The 16,866-nt window shown below is 47.3% G+C and overlaps 1 protein-coding gene across 1 annotated transcript in view; it reads right to left on the bottom strand.

Annotated features, from left to right (window-relative positions):
* The window catches only part of PARP4 (poly(ADP-ribose) polymerase family member 4), a 91,927-nt gene that overhangs the window by 1,038 nt on the left and 74,023 nt on the right, over positions 1–16,866 (bottom strand). Inside the window, exons 28-33 of the mRNA XM_008259954.4 lie at positions 15,742–15,822; positions 14,612–14,707; positions 13,941–14,063; positions 11,209–12,525; positions 8,836–8,935; positions 4,637–4,769 (exon numbers count right to left, since the gene is read on the bottom strand). Of these exons, the coding sequence (XP_008258176.3) occupies positions 4,637–4,769; positions 8,836–8,935; positions 11,209–12,525; positions 13,941–14,063; positions 14,612–14,707; positions 15,742–15,822 (1,850 nt within the window). The remainder of the gene's footprint in view (positions 1–4,636; positions 4,770–8,835; positions 8,936–11,208; positions 12,526–13,940; positions 14,064–14,611; positions 14,708–15,741; positions 15,823–16,866) is intronic.

Below are 16,866 nucleotides of genomic sequence, written 5' to 3'. Positions count from 1 at the left end.
GAGGTCTTCCATCCTCTGGTTCACTCTCTAGATGGCCACAATGGCCAGAGCTGCGCCGATCCGAAGCCAGGAATCAGGAACTTCTTCCTGGTCTCTGAAGCGGGTGCAGGGGCCCAAGGACTTGGGCCATCTTCTACTGCTTTCCCAGGTCATAGCAGAGAGCTGGATTGGAAGTGGAGCAGCCTGGGTCTCGAATTGGCGCCCATATGGGATGCCAGCACTGCAGGTAGTGGCTCCACCTGCTACGCCACAGCTCCGGCTCCTGGCATAACATTTAAAATGCTACTTGGGAAGCCTGTGTCACCTATGGTGCCGATTCTGCATCCATTCCAAATTCTTGCTAATATGCGCCTAGGGAGGCAGCAGGGGATAGTTCAAGATCTTGAAACCCACGTGGGAGACCTAGATTGAGTCTCCAGCTCCTTACTTCAGCCTGGCCCAGTCCTGGCTGTTTGTGGGCATGAACCAGGAGCTCTCTTTGCCAGTCTGTGTCTTTACATCTTAAAGAGATAAATAATTTCTAAAGCGTACAATGAAAACAATAACTAAAAATAAAAATCTAACACAAGCAGTTCTGCTGGCCGTCATATGAAAGCTCTCCCAGTCTGACTTGGGGCTCTAAGCTTGTCCCACACATTTCAAGTACCTCACCCCTCCCCTTCCCTTCCCAGTTCCCAGAACCACTTGGCTTCTTCCAGCTTCTGCATGGGTGTTCGCTGTCACCCCTGCTCCCCTGCTCTCTCCCTAAACCCTTTAAATTCTTCAAGCACAAACTCAGGAGGCCTCTGTTTTGTTCTCCATTCCTCTGTTCTGGGAATTCTCACTTTGATTCGTTACTTGCCGAATTCCCGAGAGTCACTCAAGAAACTGGCACCTATGGAACTGTGCCATGTAAACCAGGAACAACCCACTAGTAAAATGTGCAGAATATAAATGTCAAAAAAACACTATTGAGTATTCATATCTACTCAAGACTCAGAAAAATTCTGAGATGTTTCATTAATGTCACATACTTCCTCACTTGTCGTCTTCTAAACTAGTGACTCAACAAGTACTAACACATACCACAGTTTTAATGGGAGTTCTAAGGGAAAGGGGGGACTTAACACTTTGAAAGTTCTCTCCAGTTTCCTGGCTTTTCCCTGTGAACTGGCAAAGGGCCATCAGCACGGGGTGGTGGTTGAAGTGTGGGTCCAAGTCCTGACCACATTCACACGGTGTCGGCTGTGGGACACTGCACAACTTCCACTCAACACCAGAGTTCTCCATTTCCCCAATTAGGACAATACTACGGGGTTTGATAGGTTTGTTGTGGAGATGCACAGAACTCATAATTTAATACGCTTCAGAGTCCCTAGCGGGGCCAGTGCTGTGGCGTAGTAGGCTAAGCCTCTGCCTGCAGTGCTGGCATCCCATGTGGGTACTGGTTTGTGTCCCGGCTGCTCCTCTTCCTATCCAGCTCTCTGCAAATGGCCTGGAAGGGCAGTGGAGGATGGCCCAAGTGTTTGGGCTCCTGTGCTCATGTGGGAGACCCAGAGGAAGCTCCTGGCTCCTGGCTTTGGATGGGGCTGGCTTCGGCTGTTGTGGCCATTTGCGGAATGAACCAGCAGATGGAAGATCTCTCTCTGTCACTCCTTCTCCATCTATAACTCTACCTCTCAAATAATTAATAAATCTTAAAAATGAAAAAGAAGAAGAAGAGTCCTTAGTATAGAGTATGCACTCAACAAATAGTAGCTGAATATCATGAAGAATGAGCATGCCCAAAGTGTTAAGAAACTAAGGCCCTCCAACAATTATAAATCTACTTATACTACTACTGGGAGCAACAGAATTGTTTTTAAATAATTTGACTAAGTTGGCATGACTTTTTTTTTTTAAGATTTATTTGAAAAGGCAGAGTGACAGAGAGAGAGGAAGAGGCAGAGATAGAGAGAGAGTATTCCATTCACAGCATCAGTCCCCAAATGGTCACAACAGCTGGGGCTGTGCCAGGCCAAAACCAGAAGCCAGGTATTCCATCTGGGCTTCTCAAGTGGGTGGCAGGGACCCAAGTCCTTGGGCCATTTTCTGTTGCCTCTTAGGCATATTAGCAGGAAGCTAAATTGGAAGTGAGTAGCTGGGACTCAAACTAGTGCCCTGACACGGGATGTGGGTGTCACAAGCAGTGCCTTAACCCGTTGCATCACGACATCAGCCCTAGCTGGCCTTTCCTTTACTTCAGTTGGTCTTCAAAAAGTACTTGGGCCACTGTCCACTGCCTTCCCAGGCACATTAGCAGGAAACTGCATTGGAAGCAGAGCAGCCAGGCCTTGCACCAGCACGCTGCTATGAGATGTCAGCATTGCAAGTGGCGGTTTAACCCACTGTGTCACAGTGCTGGGCACCCTGAGAATAGAACATATAATCAGTCTTTGTGAGAGGTAAAAATAGGTCTACTTATTTATTTATTTAAATTTATCTATACACATGTATCTCTAAGAAATAACTTTTTCTTAAACATGACACTTTAAAAGTAGCTGTCAGGGGGCTGGTGCTGTGGCGCTGTGAGTTAACGCCCTGGCCTGAAGTGCTGGCATCCCATATGGGCGCCAGTTGGAGACCTGGCTGCTCCACTTTTTTGTTGTTGTTGTTCATGAGATACAAAGATTTACTATCAGGATGTAAGTACTAGGGTACTTCACAGAAAAGTATAATGGAAAGATGGTTTATTTTGGTAAAAAATAAAAATTGGAATGCAGTTTTATTGTAATACCCATTTTCCATGAACTTTTTTGAAGATTCTACATATATATGACTCCAAATTATTTTACAAAGTAGTCTTTTAACTGCATTTTCCATTGATCTTTTGAAGTCATCTTGTATATACCTGTCATGCATGTATGTGATGTTTTAGAGTTAAAAATGTGTGACAACTCTGTTATCCTGCACCTGTTATTCTTTCATTTGGAAGTCTTGTATTTGCACTTTTCCAAGACCCACAGTTAAACGGCAGAAAGGTGGCCATTTGTCATGGTGGGTAACATGCTACTTGGGACACGTGCATTATTGGAGTGCCTGGTTCAAGCCTGGGCTCTTCCACTTTGGATCCAGCTTCCTACAAATGCGCGCCCCTTGAGGCAGATGACAGCTCAAGTACTTGAGTCCTTGCCACCCATGTGAGAGACCTGGACTGAGTTCCAGGCTCTTGTTTCTGTTTCTGCCTTTCAAATAAAGTGAAAATAAATAACATACTAAAATATTTTAAAAAATACAACTGAATTAAAAAAAAAGGCAAAGAAAACTGATCACTTCTCACTTCCGAATATCTTACCTGTCTATGTTTGATTCACAAACTCAGAAAAATGTTATTTTCGAGCAAGCTGTGATAAATTAGTCAAACGATTTTGAAAGGGAGAAAGAAAAGCCATGACTTAAATTGTTAGCCAAAGGTGGCCTCTCTTGAAATTCATGTCAATTTTCCATTTTGCAAAGTAACTCATCCACATAAAAAATTGTCAAAACGGACTTCATTTAATTAGTAATATGTAAAGACCTTTGCACAGAAAGAGGTTACAAGGTAATGCGAAAAAGACTAGCTACAGTAATTTTAAAACAAATATTTCAAAGTGTAATTTGCATAATGTTTAGGTTCGAGTCTCAGCTGCTCCACTTCCAATCCAGCTCTCTGCTATGGCTCAGGAAAGCAGTAGAAGATGGCCCAAGTCCTTGGGCCCCCGCACCCATGTGGGAGACCTGGAAGAAGCTCCTGGCTCCTGGCTTTGGATCGGCGCAGCTCCGGCTGTTGCGGCCATCTGGGGAGTGAACCAGCAGATGGAAGACCTCTCTCTCTCTCTCTCTGCCTCCCCTCTCTCTGTGTAACTCTGACTCTCAAATAAATAAATTAATTAAAAGAGAGAGAGAGAGAAATGTGCCCACCCAGAGCCCAGAGCCTGCAAAAAGGCTCTCAAATAGTCCATAGCCTTCCTGTAGACCCTTGAGTCACAGCATTCTCTGAGCAGATGGCCAGAGTCCCCTTGTTTGCCCTCCTGGGTCTGCATGGTGCTAACATGTCACTAGGTCTGCAGGGCAGTCAAGTGCATCTGGTGTGCCTGGCTCTGTGATGGGTGATGTGTGGTGTTTATGTGGGCATTGAAGGCCTCTAATGGTGCTGAGGGGTCAAATGAAGGCTAACTTTGACCCTGGCCTCCCAGGTGGTTACAGAGTTGTACTTGTCAAGGTAGAAGATTAGAACACATTTTACTTAGTAGTGTGCCAGTCTGATTTATAACTGCTAAATACTTAGACATCGAGCATGTGGGCTTCCATTTGTCCTCTTGGTCCCACACCCTGCAATTGTTGGGAACAGGCTTGGGCCCAACAGTTATGTCATGGATCTCCTGAAGGCACACAGGATTAACACACTATTGTGAAGAAGAGCTATCCAGGAGCTGGGAGACCTGTGCTGCAGCATGAGCTACAGGTAAACTCTCAGAGCCTGTTTCCTGTGTGGTCTGCAGACCCAGAACCCTGGGTCAGCCCCGCCTATCACAGGAGACTTGGCAGCTCTGCCACCCTTCAACAAATTCACTCTGCAAGGCTTATTTAAGAAACAGTTGAATATCCACGTGTTGTTTATTGCTATCCCAAAAGCCACCTGCAAACAGAAGGCACGTCCAATTTCATCAACGACTTCAGGACAATCCCCTCTTGTTCCAACTTGGTGCGAAGAAACTGCAGGACCAGCAACGTGGCAATCAGGTTCAGGAGACATTCTCTCCCGTTGACACCTAAAAGGAAAGACCTCCATCAGGGCTGCATCTCAAACTGTGCCCATGTACACAATTTCCATTAAAGAATATACTATTATTATTAAACCATAACATAGGGCTACATCATAAACTCTATCAAGGTACTTAGATTGCTATTTAAGTTTAAAAATGAGGATGACAGAATCATGCCTATCACAGCAAGATGTTTATGAGGAAAGTAGACTGGTTCCAGAAGTCCCTCCCCTGCCACCTTCAGTAACCAGGGAGGCATGAAGTACATGAAGTATGATGAAAAAAATTCAGTGTCAGGGTGGGAGTTTGGTCCAGCAGTTTAGATACTGGTTGGGACACCAGCATCCCGTATTGGAGTTCCTGGGTTCAAGTGCCAGCTTCAGATTCCAGGTCTGCTTCCAAGATCAGCTTTTTGCTAATGCAGACCCTGAGAGCAGCAGGTGATGGCTCAAATACTTGGGTCCCTGTCACCCACATGGGAGTGACATCTGGCTTCTGCTTCCATCCTGGGCCCAGCCCCAGCTGCTGCGAGCATTTGGTAAATGCACCAGCAGATGGAAAACATTTCTCTCTCTCTCTCTTTCTCTCTCTCTCTCTCTCTCTCTCTCTCGTTTTCTCTTTCAAATACACACAAATAATAATAAAAAGCAAGAGCCACAAAGGTCTTAGAAAAAAAGATGCCCACATTCCTAGCAAAGTGCCTGGGTGCCTCTCTTTCCATCACTCCACCTTTCAAATAAAATGGGAAAAAGGAGATCCAAGAAGCAAGGTTAAATACATTTTCTTTCCACTCTATACTGCACATTTAGATGATTCTTTATAAGAGACCCTGGATTATGCCATCCTACTTTGAAGAGTGTCCAGTTTTGTTCTAGTGGGACCTGTGAAGAGTTTGCTTTTATTGGCTCTGCTAGGGTGGGCCTATTTTGGTTTTTCCTTTTGTCCTGTGATATAGTCCTTGATCAAGGGGTATGACCCTAGGCAGCAGGTGATGGCTCAAGCAATTGGGTCCTTGTCACCCACTTGGGAGACCTACATTGAGGCCCAGACTCCTGGCTTCAGCCTGGCCTTGCCCTGGCTGTTGCAGGCATTTGGGGAGTGAACTAGCAGGTGAGAGATTTCTGTCTCTATACATAAATAAAAACAAATAAATAGAACTTCAAAAAAGGAGAGAGAGAAGGCCTTCATGATGTTTCCAGGGGTGCATGACATCCTTTGAAGACCAGACTCTGTCTCCCAGCCCTAGGCAGCAGCTGAAAACCTTGGCCCAGCTCTGGGCTTCCCAGCTTTTCTTCCTGGTTTCCTTATACTCACAGCCTGGGAACGCGTGGGTTAAGGGAGCCAAGAAGCTGAGGGGGATGTGCATGGAATTTCAGAGCTCCTCCTCTGTGTGGCTACCTCCTTCCTAGGAATTTTATTTTTTTTTTTAAGATTTATTTATCTGAATAAATGACAGAGAGAGAGAGAGAGACCGAGGGATCTTCCATCTGGTAGCTGCACAAGTGTGTGTGCCCAAATGCCCACAATAGCCAGGGCTGGGCCAGGCTGAAGTTAGGAGCTAGGAACTCCATCTGAGTCTCCCAAGTGGGTTGCAGAAACCCAAGTCCTATGCCATTATCTGCTGCCCCCAGGTGCACTAGCAGAAAGCTGGATGGGTAGGGGAGGTGGGCTTCAATCCGTGGTACTCTGATGTGGGACGTGGGTGTCCCACGTGTTGGCTTAACCCATAGCACCAGAATACCTACCTCTTTCTAGAATGTTCACACTTTGCAGTCACTTTGACACCTTGAACTCTGACCCTGTGTCCTCATCCCATTAAGACTTCAACCTAGGTGCCCCCAGGCGGGAAGCTGGGAAATGTGGGGCTGGCCTGCTTTGCTTCCTTTCTTTTGAGCATCATCCTCCAGTCTCTGCCTGGTTTTGACTGTTCTACAGGCCTTTGTTTTTTAAGGGATTTATTTATTTATTTGAAAGTCAGAGTTACAGAGAGGCAGAGGCAGAAGGAGAGACAGTGAGAGAAGTCTTCCATCTGATGGTTTACTCCCCAAATAGCTACAATGGCTGGGGCTGTGCCAATCCAAAGCCAGGAGCCAGGAGCTTTCTCTGGGTCTCCCACGTGGGTGCAGGGGCCCAAGGACTTGGGTCATCTTCTACTGCTCTCCCAGGCCATAGCAGAGAGCTGGATCGGAAGTGGAGCAGCCGGGACTCAAACCGGCGCCCATATGAAATGCCGGTGCTTCAGGCCAGGGTGTTAACCCGCTGTGCCACAGCGCCGCCCCCAGAATAAATACAAATTCTTATCTCAGGGCTAGCATTTGACCTCCAAACCATTGCTGGATTGAAGATGCCCAGGACCTCTGCATTTGCTGTCCTGACAACACAAAACTGGTTCCAGCAGAGCCTGGCTGTTGTCAAAACTGTTGTCTCTCCTGGGCACAAAACTAAAAAAACAAACAAAAAAGTTCCCCTAGCCCCTAGCTCCTTTGTTCCCAGGTGGGGCCATGTGACTGGTTCTCACCATCTTTTCTTCCTCCTGTCTACTAAGTGAAAGATACCACAGTAATCTTTTTTCTTGTTTGCTTTTACCAGAATAATTTTCAAGCTACCTGTTGAACATAGTAGAGCCACATGCAGAAAGAGCCAGGGTCTGTAAGTGACTACAGGGAGAGGAACTTCCCTGCTGACCAATATTTGACTGATATGGGCAAGCAATATATTTCTAAAATATTTTATTTATTTATTTGAAAGGGAGAGTTAGAGAGAGAGAGAGAGAGAGAGAGATATCTTCCATCTGCTGGTTCACTCCCCAGATGGCTGCAACAACTAGGGCAGAGCCAGGCCAAAGCCAGGAGCCAGGAACCAGGAGCTTTATCCAGATCTCCCACATGGGTGCAGGGGCCCAAGCACTTAGGTCATCAGCTGCTTTCCCAGGCGCATTAGCAGGAGTGTTGCATGATAGCACCCATCCTGGTGGGTAACATTCGATGGTGTTGAGCTACTAAGATTGTGGGATTGTTGTTTACAGCACATATAACACCCTAAGTAGTGGTTAAGGTATGATTACAAACTACTCTCCTATTTCCATTGATATTTAACAAATATAATCCCATTCATATACAACTTTAATAATTATTGTATTAATTAACTTCTTTACAAAATAATTTATAGGGGCTAGTGTCGCTCCCCCCTTCGCGGAGGAACGACACAGGACCCTGCGCTGTTCTTTTGTCTGCTCGGCCCTTCCCGGGTTTGCTGCTGGTCCTTCCCAGGTTGGCTGCCGACCCTTCCACCTCCGTGGAAGGGCGGCTCCCCCTGCCACTTTCCCCACTTCCGCGGGGGAGCGGCACACCACCGGCCGGCTCTCTCTCGGGGGCTGCTCAGATGTTATCCTGATGTTCCCTTTAGATGTTCCTGGTGCATGTTATCTCTCTCCTCCTTTATAGTCCTCTTCCACCAATCCCAACTCTGCTACCCACATGCCGAGTACGCTGCTCTCCTCCAATCAGGAGCAGGATCAGCTCCTGCAGGTTATTGGTCGAACTGGAGGCAGCTGTGTAGAAGTTGTTTACTCCTCTCCCAGTGCCATATTGTGGGAGAGCAGATGCATAGAATAAGTCTTAATTCCAGTAACTTAGTCTAGTCCGAGTTGCTCCCCACAGGCTGGCACTGTAGCATAGTGGGCAAAGCCACCACTTGCAGTGCTGGCATCCCATGTGGGTGCCGGTTCAAGACTCGGCTGCTTCACTTCTGATCTAGCATCTCTGCTGATAGCCTGGGAGAGCAGTAGAAGATGACCCAAGTCCTTGGGCCCCTGCACGCACATGGGAGATCCGGAAGAAGCTCTTGGCTCCTGGCTTTGGATAGGCCCAGCTCCTGCTGTTGTGGCCATCTGGCGGAGTGAACCAGCAGATGCAGACTTCTCTCTCTACCTCTGCCTATCTCTCTCTCTGCAACTCTGCCTTCCAAATAAATAAACCTTTAAAAAATTTATAACAATTAGGCACATACCTATGAATGAATGGAAAAATGAACAATTATTGTGCCTTAAGTGAACAGAAAAATTGAGACTTACCCAGAGAGCGAATGCCTTTTTGTTCAAGAAAGCTGAGTAAAACATTTGTATTGAAGTTTAAAATAAATCCTAGGTTGGGTGTAAGTTTCCAGAAGCCATCCTATGAAATTAAGAAGCAAGTTTTAAGTCACATTATTAAACTTTCATCACAAACGAGGTTAAGTAGTAAATAAATTTCCATGTTTTTCAATTTCAACAATTAAGACTTTTGAAAAGCTTTTATTACCTAGATATCAAGGGTCTTCACACCCTAGGACACAATCTTGTCTGGGATACCATAAGTACTACAGACATTAAATGGTGGCATTTACAAAAAATCTGGAAAGAGGCTCAGGTGTAGAGATTTTTTAAAAATGGTACTACACATTTGTTTCCTCCTAACAATACTCTGAACCCGTGTTCCTCCAACTTTAAATTGCATGATTCCTTTCTTTAAAGGCTTCTTTTTCAAGGTATGACTGACATTAAAAAAAAAAAAAAAAAAAAAAAAGAGCCTCGGATCTTTAGAATGTGCAAGCTGCCGTGCTTGGACGTCAGTTTATAACTAACCACCACTGCAAACAACGCCGCAACTCATCCAGCGCTTCCGAAAGTTCCCTTCCACCTCCTCAGCACTGGGCGTAAGGCCTGTCTTCACAGGTATCAAAGAGCAGAAAACAGTATTGTTCATCACGCACACTAGGACGCCTGCCTGATTCTTTTTGTTCAAGCATTACAAGTGAGCCCTTAGGTAGTCTGAAATATGATGGCAACATATTTCTAAATACAAAGGTGTTATATTGAACCTGCTCTTCTAAACTATCCTCCCTGTGCCCACCGTCCCCTGCCTGCCTTGTCATGTGCATAGGAGAATGCAGAAGTCTGGGCTTGGGGATCCTCACCTTGAAAGAGACAGACCCTAGGCCCTCTGGGAACTAAGAGAGAGAGCAGGAAGGAGGGTCCCATCCTGCACAGGTCACAGGTGACCGGATCTATGGCAGAAACCTGAAAACTAACAGCAGCGATGCTAGGGGCCACCTGTACAGAACTAGCCCCTGGGAGCGGTTCTTCTGTCTTTTCAGGCACTTTCCTGGTGGAGGTCCTATCGTTTACCCACTTTGCAGGTGAGGATGTGGAGACAGGGAGAGGGTGGGCGCCTTGTCCAAAGTCACAGCGTACTGTGTCGTAGAGCAGGACTGGAGCCCCTGGAGTTTGGCGGCAGGGCCCACCCTCTGCTCTGTGGGCAGCGCTGCTCTGCTTCTTCCTGCCGGCTTGCACTTGATCCTCGCAGGCAGGGAAGGTGGGCAGCTGGGACCGTCCTATTTCAACCGGAAAACCCTTCTGTGAGGTAGACGCCATTATATCCCCACTATGTGGATGAGGAAACTGAGGCTCACACAGGTGACCTGACTTGCCCCAAGTCACACAGTGGTAGGACTGGGACTCATGCTTAATCTTATGCTAAATCCAGCCCCTTCCACTTTATTAAATTACCTTAAGTCAATACAGTTACAGAGGTCAGATGGGGTCTTAGCATCAGCGTAGGAGCTCAATTCCTGGAGTGTTTCTTAGTTTAACAAATGGAATGATAAGATCTAATCTAATATTACAGGTCGACTAATTCCTGTATTCCCAAGAACTCATGCAAAAATACCTAGGGGCTGGCGCTGTGCTGTAACGGGTAAAGCTTTTCATACAGGTGCCCGTTTCAGTCCCAGCTGCTCCACTTCAGATCCAGCTCCCTGCTAACGGGAAACCAGTAGAGGATGGCCCAAGTCCTTGGGCCCCTGCACCCACAAAGCAGACCCAGAGGAAGCGCCTGACTTCTGACCAGCCCAGCTCTGGCTGTTGTAGCCATTCGAGGAGTGAACCAGTGGATGGAAGCTCGCTCTCTCTCTTCTCTCTCTCTCTTTCTCTCTCTGTCTCTCCCTCCCTCTCTCTCTGTAACTCTTTCAAATAAATACATCTTTAAAGAAAAATAACTAGAGTACATTTATAGCATTCTGTTTTGCTTCACAATAGAAAATGTGTATGAAGGGCAGTTCATCAGTTCTAGCACCTAGGGAATTAAGGTCTTACCCTACGATCTGCTCAGGGACGCTGTCAACTGAGGAATATTAAAATTCACCAACATGAGGTTCTGGCTCAACAGTTAATGGGCAAGCACCAGTCATTATTAAACATATTGCTCCCATCCGCTAGCTGGTGTGGTTTTGGTGGGTTTGGGAAGCAAGAGTTTCTTGATGAAGAAAGCAGCGTGACTCAGCACTGGCACAAATCCCTTACTTTACGACTGACTGGTAACCAGCAGTTCTGATGGCCGATTACTCTGAGCGGCACTGCTTAACCACGAAGCCAACTAACCACACATTTACAGCGAAGCAGGCCAAATACCTCGGTTTGTAGACTGAAGAGTTCCGTGTACGTCGCAGCACTCCTGCGGCTCTGTTCCTGGACCACGGCTTCCCCTCTCTCTCCTGCCTGAAAGTCCCTTTGTTCCTTTTTTCTTTCTTTTGCCAGGCAAGGTAGAGGCAATGGGAAGTCCCTTTCGGTCTCATCAGCTTGATCCTCCACGTCGAAAGACTCACAGCTCATAAGTACGTCTGCAAACACCTCACTCATAGGTATGTCTGCTAATCCATCACTGTCTTTTCCCACAGACCTGTCATCAGCACAGAGCCCTCCTGTGGGAGAACCCGACGGTGCAGCTCTGGCAGGAAGAGAGGACAGGAGAGGGCGCTGGTGTACTGAGAGCACTGGTGAGCTGACGCTCTGAGCGCAATAAACGGAGGGACTAAGGGGGCTGTAAGAGGGACTACGGGGGCCGGTGGGACCAACAGAAGGGCCTTGACGAGCGAACAGCGAATGTGGGCCGGGGCTGGCGTTTTTAACATTAAGCCTGCTACTTTGGGCTCGAAGAGGTTCAGGTAACTCCGACAGTTTAGACCTCCTAAAGCTAAGAGAGGACAACCTCCCTTTGGGGATCCGGCGAAGCGGACTGGGAGAAGACTCCAACTGAAGCAAGCTGCTGGTCTCAGGGCGCTGGCCGTCATTTGGTGGGTCTGAGTGTTTGAAAGGAGAAAGAGAATCAAAAGAGAAAGAAGAACCAAAAAGAGGGCCCTGAAGACATGTGCGGGAAGAGGAGGAAGCATCAGGGAGAGGGGGTGGAGGAGGAGAGGAGGAGGAGCCACCGGCTGCGGCCGCCAAAGGAAAGCTGGAAGCAATCCGTTTGGAAGCCAACACCTGAGGACCCATGTAGGAAGGTGAGGGAGCATCATAGACAGGCAGCGTTAGAGCCATGGCGGAGGAGTCACTGGCTGCAGCCAGCGAAAGAAATCTGGAAGCAAACACTTGACGACCCTTGTTGGAAGCGAAGGAGGCACCAGGGAGAGGGGGCGGAGGAGGCATGGCGGAGCAGCCATAGGCTGCAGCCCCCACAGGAAAGCTGGAAGCAACTGCATTTTCTGGCACGCCTCTGTCTAACTGCACTGTGATTTCTGGTTGTTGTTGTGAATCCATCACTCTTAAATCCAAAAACATTTCCGGATCTCCACATCCAAGATAGGGTGTGAGAGGTTCTGCCAATAGCTGTGAATCTGAGTCTGCCTCTTCCATTGTTTCAGGGACCTGCAACATACGCCGCTTCAGTTTCTTTTTAACCAAATATTTAGGTTGCACTTCCTCATCGCATGCAGATACTGAAGGAAGGCGCTGAAGGGGAAAACAGAACAAAATGAAGGGTCAGGTGAACGTTCTTCCCCGCGATTGGCGTCCCAAGGACCCCGGGATCGCAGTCAGGGTCGTCAGCACACGCGGGCAGGGCACCCGAGGTACTCAGGACGTTTCAATAGGAGCCCTGGGTTTATAGATAAGGACGCAGAGCTCTGGAGAGAACAGCAGCAACAACACCTCCAAAGGTGTTTCTGTGATCCGAGAATCAGAACCGTGGACACCCACCCCTCCTTTCCCGCGGAGAAGTGACTTGTCCAAATGTTACACTGAACAGAATCGTAGTGTGGAAATGAGCCGGAAAATAAGCAAATAATTTGAAGTAAATTATGTCAGTCTTTCTGGCAATATTAAGAAAATGAGAGGGGCTGGTGTTGTGCAGTGAGTGGGTAAAGCCGCCAGCTGCCGTGCCAGCATCCCATATGAGCGCTGGTTTGAGTCCCAGCTGCTCCTCTTCTGATCCAGCTCTCTGCTATGGCCTGGGAGAGCAGTAGAAGATGACCCAAGTCCTTGGGCCCCTGCACCCACGTGGGAGACCAAGAAGAAGTTCCTGACTCCTGGCTTTGGAAAGGCACGGTTCCTGCTGTTGCAGCCATCTGGGGAGTGCACCAGCAGATGGAAGACCTTTCTCTCTCTCTCTGCCTCTGCCTCTCTGTAACTCTGACTTTCAAATAAATAAATCTTTAATAAAAAATGATCTTCAAAAAGTTCATGTGGAATGTACAATATGAGAAAACTGCACCGATTTCAAAATTGTTTGCAGCAAAAGAAACTTAAATTCCATTTTTCCATGAACTTTAAAACAATTTTATTTATTCATTTATTTTTATCTTATTTAAAAGGCAAAGAATACAGAGGGAGACACACAGAAATAGAAATAGAGACAAAAATAAAGACAGAGACAGAGAGAGATCTTTCATCCCACTGACTTAGTCCTCAAATGCCTGCAACAACAGCTTGGGCCAGGCTGGAACCAGGAACCTGGAAATCAATCTGGGTCTCCCATGTGGCTGGCAGGGACCCACTCCAGGAGCTATCACGAGCTTCTCCCGAGATGCCCATTAGCGGGAAGCTGGAATCAGGGTAGAACCCAGGCACTCTGAGATGGGATGTGGGCAACCCAAGTGGTGTCTTAACCACTGCCCCAAACACCGAGCCCTCCATAAACTTTTTGAAGTCCTCTCCTGTTACCTGACTGGCTGGCTGTGTGGCAGTGAATCTGCCCATGAACGAAGCATAGCCATAGTCATTCTCGTTTTGTACTTTGCTGCTACACTGGTGTGTTTTTTCCCTCATCAAGGAGACAACCTGTAGATGCAGGTGACAAGGGTGCTATTCGAGCTCTGTCGTGGAACTATGAAAGTGCATTTTCTGCTGACTTGGTAATTAGGGCTCACCTGCGCTGTGCTGGCTCCTGGTTGCTTCTCCTGCCAATTCATGTAAGGCAGAAAGTCCACATCTTCTTCAGCAATCAGTTTTGAGATGTTTGGTGTATTAGGAAACGGTGACTCATTACCATCCTATATTGAATCACATTGGGGTTAAATTAAAACTGCCATTCTCAAATTAATGATGATCACACATTCTAAAGCCTTGTGGTTGTTGCATTTGCACTGGGTCTGTCTGTCAGGTTGGGTCTCATGGCCTGGGTCACGGGTTTGAGAGAAAGAGGCACCAACAGGCCCCTCAGTTGAGGGGTGCCGCTGAGAGCTGTGCTGAGTGCTGCACGTGGGTTTCTTACTCATGAAGAGGAAAGGGCGTCTTGGTGGGGGAAGGGAAACCTAGGCCTTATCTACTTTTTTGAAGTGTCAGATTAATGAAAGATGAGAAGTGCCAAAAATGTAACAGAATGGCAGGACACCTTGAGAATACATATGTAGCTAATTAATAATCATATCATTAAAATGATAACATAAGCATTTAGAGAGGTCATCAGAAATCCTGGTGGAGGCCATGATGGACAGGAGGCCTGCTGGCTTCCCCCACCCTGCCCTTCACAAGATCAGAGCGAGAGCCACTTCCGTAAGATGTAAATACCATAAAGTAACCACGAATTAGCAATACATACCCTTTTCTCAACTGCCACAAAGCTGGTAAATTGTGTGATGAGAGAGTTTTCTTTACTGAGTTTAACGATCAGAGATTTTAAGCTTTGTTTCTTCATCTAGGAGAGAATAAAACCAAAGAAACCAGGACCCGTTTTATTTGAGTCTAGCTACACACGCTCGGTTAAAGAGAGCATTAACTAGTCTAAATTGGTGTTTTTCTATGACAAGTAAGCCTCCTTCTAATAAGCACGTCAAACTGAATGCTAGGTTAAGGGCCTTGTCAGGTAGGTGACCCAACACTCCGTGTAACACGGGGTCAGCTGACCTAGCTCAGCCACAGAAGAGGAGCTCCTGTTAAGCCAGCTCTTGGAGTTTATAAAGAGCACCCACCAGTGGCGAGAGCCCTCAGTCCATGGAGGCGTTGAAGGGGCAGAGGGCGCAGTGTAGGATGGTCCCAGGCAGGGCCTGGTCAGTTGTCTCCAGAGATAAAAGGGCCTTAAGCAAAACAGAACAGAAAGCTGTGCTCCAAGGCTGTTAGGAGACCAGAGTGAGCGCGAGGCCATTTGTCACCGGCCGTGCCTGTCCGTCAGGGTACCTGGCCCTCCACGGCATCTGGCACCTTCCTTTGGGATTGCACGTAACACCAACACTCCCCAACTTTCTTTCAGATAACAGCCCCTGGGTGACCAGCTGAACTGCCAGGCTGGGCTCGATGGGTGAGACCTTCAGCCCGGGTCCATCTACACAGCAAGAAGGGAACACGGTGGCCTTTGGCTCTGCCGGGTGCCTTAGGCAGGTCTCCCACCGGCCTGCCCCTGGTCCTTACCACAGGACAGCTGAGATGACATCCATTATAGGCACTCAATGAACGTTGGCTGAGCGCCACTGCAGTCTCTTTGTGCAGGGTAAAAGGTTACAGAATTCTCAGGAAGGCACGGACATCCATGCTTTCACGAACTTCAACAAACATTCTTGGAGCACCCATACTCCAGGAACATTCTTGAAGCACCCATACTCCAGGCCCGGATGTCACAGAAGCAGGGGTGGATGTTCCCCGGACAGCACGTTCTTCTCCACACAGCTGTCCTCACCTTACATTCCCTTGGCTAAAACAAGCGATTCTATGGGTTCTATGAAAAAAAGCCCGAACCTCATGGCTTGTCTCGTTTTCATGGAGAATGCCATCTTCGTAATCTCTGATCAGAGCTCGCGCCGTCAGCTTGTGAATCATCTGTGTTTAAGCAACAAAGGTGAGAGAGATTCAAATGGCTTCTCATCCAAGATGTAGGACACTCTTTTGTAAAAACTGAGGTATAATTTACACGTGGTAGAATTTACCCTTTACCAGAGTGCGATTGGGTGAGTGTTCACGGAAGTATAGTGTTGTGTGGCCATGCCCAAAATGCAGACACAGAACATCCCTTCACCCCAAAAACCACCTCTGTGGTCAGTCTCCTGGCCCCAACCACTGGCCACCATTCTTCTGTTTTCTGTCCCTTGAGATGTGCCTTTTCTATCAATGGCCATTTTGCAGACAATTTATAACTGCTCTTCCACTGTAGGAGGAGCCAAGCTGGTGCTGGGGGTGTGCAGCCAGGAATGGGGTCTCCATGCTGCAGGGCAGGGGCCACAGGACCTGCAGGTGAAATGCTTCCTCTCAGACTAACAAGAGGAACGGGTCTCAAATGGTAACGTCTGCTTTCAATAATCACAAGTCACAGAGGAAGGTCAGCACCCAGACTGTGATTTTATGGAAAATGACCCATTTCCAGGTAAAATCCTTGGCTTTCTTGCCCCCTTAGATTCGATTTTTAAAACAAGATTCCCTTCAATTCCATACATTAAGTCGCTGGCAAATATTAAGTCAGTTATATTGATTCACTGTCCAAAAAGTAAGCTGTATCTTATTTTTGAATGACAGCAATAACCAGAATATGATTTACCTGGTTATACAAATAATCCTATGAATAACAAAGTACATAGATAGAATTGACAGCTCAGGAGTTTTCAAGGTCAAAACTACAGTGGATGAGTACTAAGGCAAATGCCGCAAGCTTTTTGGTGATTGCTTGTGATGCTGTAATCTCATAATATAGATGTATTTTGGTCTTTGTCCATACTTCCTGGCACACACCTACTAAAGAATACACTGTGACTTCCTTAGTGTAAGAGGGAGGGACTGGCACTGCGCCACCGCAGGTTAACTACATCGCCGGTTCGAGTCCTGGCAGCCCCACTTCTGATCCAGCCCCTGCTATTGCGCCTGGGAAAGCAG

Source organism: Oryctolagus cuniculus, chromosome 9, assembly GCF_964237555.1.
Source record: "Oryctolagus cuniculus chromosome 9, mOryCun1.1, whole genome shotgun sequence".
NCBI lineage: Eukaryota > Metazoa > Chordata > Mammalia > Lagomorpha > Leporidae > Oryctolagus > Oryctolagus cuniculus.
This window is presented reverse-complemented; position numbering and strand designations above follow the sequence as displayed.